The following is a 6,000-nucleotide window of genomic DNA, read 5'->3' on the forward strand; positions in this document are numbered from 1 at the left end:
ATTATTGGGCTTCGGAAATGAAACGAAATTCATTAGATCCACAATCCAGAAGACCAAGATGGATAAGTTAAGGAAGAGGAGGTGAGGAAGAAAGCCAGACTCAAGAACTCTGAGAAGCGAAAGAAAATGTCCTATAGAATGAATGGACAAGATCAAGTATGTTGTCACTGCCAGAGGAAGCACAATGCATAATATTCTCTGTGACAAGGTTTTAAATGGACAGGCAGAAATGGATGAGGCTCATTAGCAGTATCCGGGAAACTGGAACTGTACAATGACAATGATGATTGGATATGAAATGTATAAACTCAATAAGACAAATGATGATATTCTTCAAGATGTAAGAAAAAAACTAGACACATGATAATAAATTGAAATCAAGAACCTCAGTCCAAAGTAATTTACACTTAAAAGTGCTTCTCAATCTGTTGACTTAAAAACTATGGTGTCAGCTTATTTTGAGTACTTACTGTTTCATCTTCTGGGGAAATGCTCCCCAAGTAAAGGAAGCATTCATTCAGAAAAAGAAAGCAGCATTACCTAGTCAGCTTTAGTTGAATTTGAATTTACAACCTCAATGCAAAGCCCCGAAATAATGTTCATCTAGACACTGGCTTCTTGATGTGGGTTCAGAGTGGAATTGTGTAGTCTGGTGCAGAGGTATTAAGGAAGCTTCCATTTGAAATAAAGCAAGATAGTGATGATGCTTGTAAATTCAAAAGAAAATTAAGAATGTACACTATTAGTCACCCCTACATATTATCTAGTTATCTATATTCTGTATTGAATGTTCTCATTAGTTGCATTCACTATTTTTATGACATACAGTTGGTTACTGTTACAATATTATGGAAAGGAAAATTACTTCTCACCATACAGCAGAGATGCAGAGTAGCAGATGAGCACAACAAAAAGACTATCACAAATAAGCTTTCGGCCAGTGAGGCCTTCGTCAAAAATAGATGACTGACACACACACACACACACTTATTTCATTCACAGTTGTCACCTATTTACAGTAATTATAATAAGTCTGTGTAAAGGTATATTTTAATCAGAAGAATTCTCCAACTGTGATGTTAGCAAATTACTACAGCTATTAAATTTTGAGGACCACAGAATGAGAGAGTAGTGTATGTAAATAAAAAATAGAGATATGATATTTGACTGTGGGATTTTATGAGCAGTTACAAGTACAATAATTAGGGAATATAGCTTATAATTCATGCATTTGCTGTCCATTTTCTATCCACATATTTTATTACAAATTATTGAGTTCCTGCCTCTTTTGTATCCTTAAGAGCCACTAGAAATAAATTTACATGGATCAAAAGACAGTTCTATTGTATCACATCATTAGCCACCTGAGATCCAAATCCAATACACACACACACACACACACACACACACACACACACAAAACACAGAGAGAGAAGAGAGAGAGTGAGTGAGAGAGAGAGAGAGGGAGAGAGAGAGAGAGAGAGAGAGAGAGAGAGAGAGAGAGACATACATACAGACTTTATTCACCTACTTAAGTATTTTCTCAAGTTACATGATATGATTAGAATAGCATTATGTCAATAAAAATGACAACGCAAGAAATCTTGTGCAAAGGCAGATATGTCTTACCAAGCAAATAAACAAAAAGTAATACCTTTCATAATCTGAGGGAAATTGAAATGTAACATGTATTTTAACTTGAAATGGACAGAACATTTCATTAATGGTATATGCGTTGTATTAGTTCAAAATAATTATAAAAGTTTACCTGTATAATAAATATCTGTTTTATGGTTAATATGAATCAGTTATACAAAATTATATGAAAAACTCAGGAACAAAGTTCATACATATTTTCATTGTGGCAAATTAGATCAATCTTTTGTGAAAAATGAGAAAAATAAAATCCTTACTAGTACCAACAAGAGTTTCTTGCATATTCCAACAGGGGTTGTATTGAAGTAAATGTAAATGAAATATTTTGTTGGTTATCATTTACTTATTTGTCCAGCTGTGTGCTAATTATATTGCATGGGTGCAGAATCAGTCTACATACAAGATTGATATTATCCCATACAAACTGAACATAATATGTATATGTATAAAACAATCACTATATACATACGTGATTCTCCATCTGACTCACTGTTGTTCGAGCCTGTCATCAGCTCTGACTAATGCAGGCTGATAAGAATGTTTCACAGCTGTGAAGACAGATTGCTGATAACAGGTTCTTATCAGTTTAGGAACCAATACTGTATATGAGATTTGTGCAGCATTTATCTACAGCAAAGAAAAATGTTCTGAATAACAAGAAAACTGGGTAAAATTACATTTCCATGAATCATATTCATTAGGTCTCACTGAGAGGAACATCCATGACATGGGAAGAATGCAAAGCTGAAGTTGTGAAATACTGCAGTCCAGAATTATTGATATAAATTATAGCATAATGAGAAACTTTGTAACAAATTCATTGTTAAGACACATACTGATTTTCTACCTCCCACTCAGACTTATCAGAACATTTTCATACATAAACTAATCTGTAATATAAAAATGTGACAATCTTCTTTTCTTCCATGGTAGTACACTCTATATTATGTATAAAAGACAAGATTGTTACATTACTAGAAGACAATCTGCAGTCATGATTCTCAAATAAGTATTATGTTTTACTGGTTATTTCGGTGTTAATACACTTACAATATAAAAATATTCTGTCTTCATTGATCTGAACTCCCTTCCTTACTATTGTTTACTGCAACTGAACTTCTTTCCTTCTGTGTAATGAATTAAATGCACTGAATAAAATGAATCAAGCGCTGGGGATGATATCAGCGGTGATGCAATGATATTGGTTGTATTATGATAGTACAAACCATTCTGATATGCTAAACCTATAGTAATGAGTATGTAGCAGCCAATTGCAAATTTGTGCCAGACTAGGACTTGGACTGGTTGAAATAAGAAAGAAATCTGGGCTTGAGACCAAGTCTGGCACAATTTGTCACAACATAGTCTTCCTTTCTGTTTATTCCAGGTGGTAATGATTAAACTGATAGTGTTCTGATTGCTGCAGTGTATACATCACAGAGTGTTCAAATATCATCAGTATGTTCATTAATCTGTGTACATGTGGAGTATGCTGAAAAACTAATTGTCCCACTTTCCGCCAACAGGTGAAAATATGAAGCTGTAAGCAGTCACAATACGGTGTGGGTGCAGGAAAAGAGGAATAACCATCATTATGCTGTAAGCAGTCAGAATGTGGTGTGGAGCTGAAAATGGGGAGTATTGACCAAATACCTGATGATGGTGATTCTAGCACATTTATTGGAATCTGATTACAAGTTACACAATGTGTCCAGTATGATCTCTTGAGTCAGCTACATACTGCATCCATATGAGACCATGATTGACAGCTGCTTGCAGCATATGCAGTGTAATTAGAGTGATATAGCACTGTATGCTATCCTTCAGATCAGTAAGAGTCTAGATACAGTCCTGATAGACACCATCTTTCTGACATCCCCACAACCACAAGACACATCAGTTTATGTGGGGAGGGGGGGAATCTGAAAGGCCATATATGTTGAAGTTGGTTAAAGATGGTGTGCATCTTACTGAACATTTTTTTAAGCAAATCTTGCACCTGGCAAGTAACATGTGCTGCCACCCCATCTTGCAAGAAAATAGTTATGTGGACACAGTTGTATTCTTGCAGAGCTGGAATCACATTTGCACAAGGAGGTCCTCATAAGATGCACATGTCAGTGTACACCTAACAGGCCCATGAAGTGTCACCTACTTAAAGAAATGTGCATTGAGAATGCAGGTGCTCATGAAACAACACCATGTAGTCACATAAGCTGGGTGCAGCAGATGTTCCTGCACAACATGTGGTGGAGTAGAATCTGATATACAACAATTGTGTGTATTCACAGCACCATGCAGAGTAAAACACGCCTTTTCTATCCAAAGTATATTCCCCAGCTACATGCCATCTTTTTCCATGCATGCCCAAACATGAAAGCAAAGTCATGGTGTTGTAGCCTGTCTTGGGGCTTCATTTGGTGCACATCCTGAATCTTGTAGGGCTACCAGAGTAAAATGCACTACAAAATCTTACGAAATGTTGACCAGGGCAGAGATAATTCTCATGACACAGCTCGAGCACTGGATTGCAGAATTTGTATGTTCAGCTGTACCTACAGCAACTTCAGCATAAACTGCCATGTGTAATCTCCCCACACCTTCCTTCTTCCATCTATCATCCACATTAAATAATGCTCAGTCTAAGTAATTAATAAGCAAAGTCTTTTATGAAGATTTGAGAGGAGCAAAGATTACAATAAACTTTCAAGTTTACTTAGCTTGTTGTGTTGAGATGGCTCCAGTTCTTATTGTCTAGGGGTCCAATTCTTGAAGCTGAAAATCTCACATTACGTCCTCACAGTTGGTTTGAACTAAATAAATCTGAAGACTGTTGTTGCAGCATTTTTTTTTACATAAATATACTTTCTCACATTTAATTATATCACACAGTAATTTGGTTTTTCACATTAACAAAGCTGAAATTACATTGTTCAACATGTTATACAAAGATACATCTGATCACATCAGAAGAAAGCTTATGACTTTCACACTCTGCAGAAATAACAATATTCCAAATGGTTCACAATTTTTCTTGACAAATGAATTCCTACTATTTTATGTTACATCATTAATTTTGATTAGTATTTCATATATGAGTCCAGAAATAAGCATAGTAAACAGTACAGGATTGCGCATTCAATAATAGAAATTTTAAATGTGCCAATAATTCATAATTTCAAAATGTTTCTAAAAAAATATTTTAATTGTACATGCAGAACTAGTACTTATCAATTATGACATTGAAACCAAAATATTTTATAAAGAAGTTCCTTTTCATAAATTTAAGCATGAAATATAAACATACTATGAATAAAATTATATGGAAGTTTTCAGAAAATCAACTGAGAGAACATTGACCTGTACAAAATTTGATAAATAATACTGGTATCGACAACTACTGTTGGGGGAAAATAAAGTTAGAGGAGGATGTCCCATTACACATGGGAATGGGCTGCCTCTTGTGGCAAAGCATGTAGGGATAATTTTAATTCCCTTCTTGTTTTGCCACCTGCCTCTTTAAAATTCATTTTTTCCATTTTAACCGATTACTATTAACACACATCAATAGAATCTGCATTTTCATAAAAGAGGAAGGTTGGCCCTTAGTCTTAAAGAATGTAACACCAGATCTAATTTTGTGAGGATATGATTATAAGGGACCAGTTTTTTGTCACGAGACAGTTAGTCCACGTCCGAGTTTCAGACAAGTAACCTGTGTTGGTTAGAACGACAACAATGCTTCAACTTAACTGTGGAATAAGTGTTAAACAACTATGCTGCATGTAAAAGCAATGATAATGTCTGCTCCATATGTACCCAATTATTCTTCAAGAACTGTGAACTTTGTGGTTAGGTTTTACTGCTTGTAGATGTTCAACAGGAAACTGCTGTAGCGGTATGTGGAGGTTTGTCTTTAAACTATTAATGAGGCTTATGGAAAGTTTACACATTAATGCAGTGACCATATATATATAACTGTGTATTATTGGGGGGCTGTTCAAAGTGAAAGTAAAAGACTGTGAAATGCAACTGTGCATATGTTGGCTACATTATTTACTGTAGACAGTGTTGGAATCCACAACCCATTTCTCAGCCAGTGTAGCAATGCTGTACGTCAACACCAAGTACATCAAACAAAGAGATAATTAAAGCAGGTGGAACTGCTACACCCTCTCTTCCTGCTGCACCAACTATTTCACCTGATTCTTCAAATTTCTTCAGCATATTCCTTAGTTCATTTATTGATATGGGGCCTCTTTGTAGCTATTTCTGTTTGTGAGAGTCCCACAATGCAGCAATGCAACAGCTGCTATTTTAATAAAACAACATTACCAGCAGTGC

At 35.4% G+C, this 6,000-nt stretch overlaps 1 protein-coding gene across 2 annotated transcripts in view; it reads right to left on the reverse strand.

Annotated features, from left to right (window-relative positions):
* Nucleotides 1-2,082, reverse strand: part of LOC124545191 — a 71,571-nt gene extending 69,489 nt beyond the window's left edge. The window contains exon 1 of one of the 2 annotated variants that reach the window (XM_047124054.1): nt 1,920-2,082. In XM_047124054.1, coding sequence (XP_046980010.1) covers nt 1,920-1,995 — 76 coding nt within the window. In that variant the 5' untranslated portion in view covers nt 1,996-2,082. Of the gene's footprint in view, nt 1-1,913 lie in introns of both variants that reach the window. The other variant, XM_047124053.1, reaches the window with a different exon arrangement.
* Nucleotides 2,083-6,000: the final 3,918 nt, after the last annotated feature.

This window comes from Schistocerca americana, chromosome 8 (genome assembly GCF_021461395.2).
Source record: "Schistocerca americana isolate TAMUIC-IGC-003095 chromosome 8, iqSchAmer2.1, whole genome shotgun sequence".
Taxonomy (NCBI): domain Eukaryota; kingdom Metazoa; phylum Arthropoda; class Insecta; order Orthoptera; family Acrididae; genus Schistocerca; species Schistocerca americana.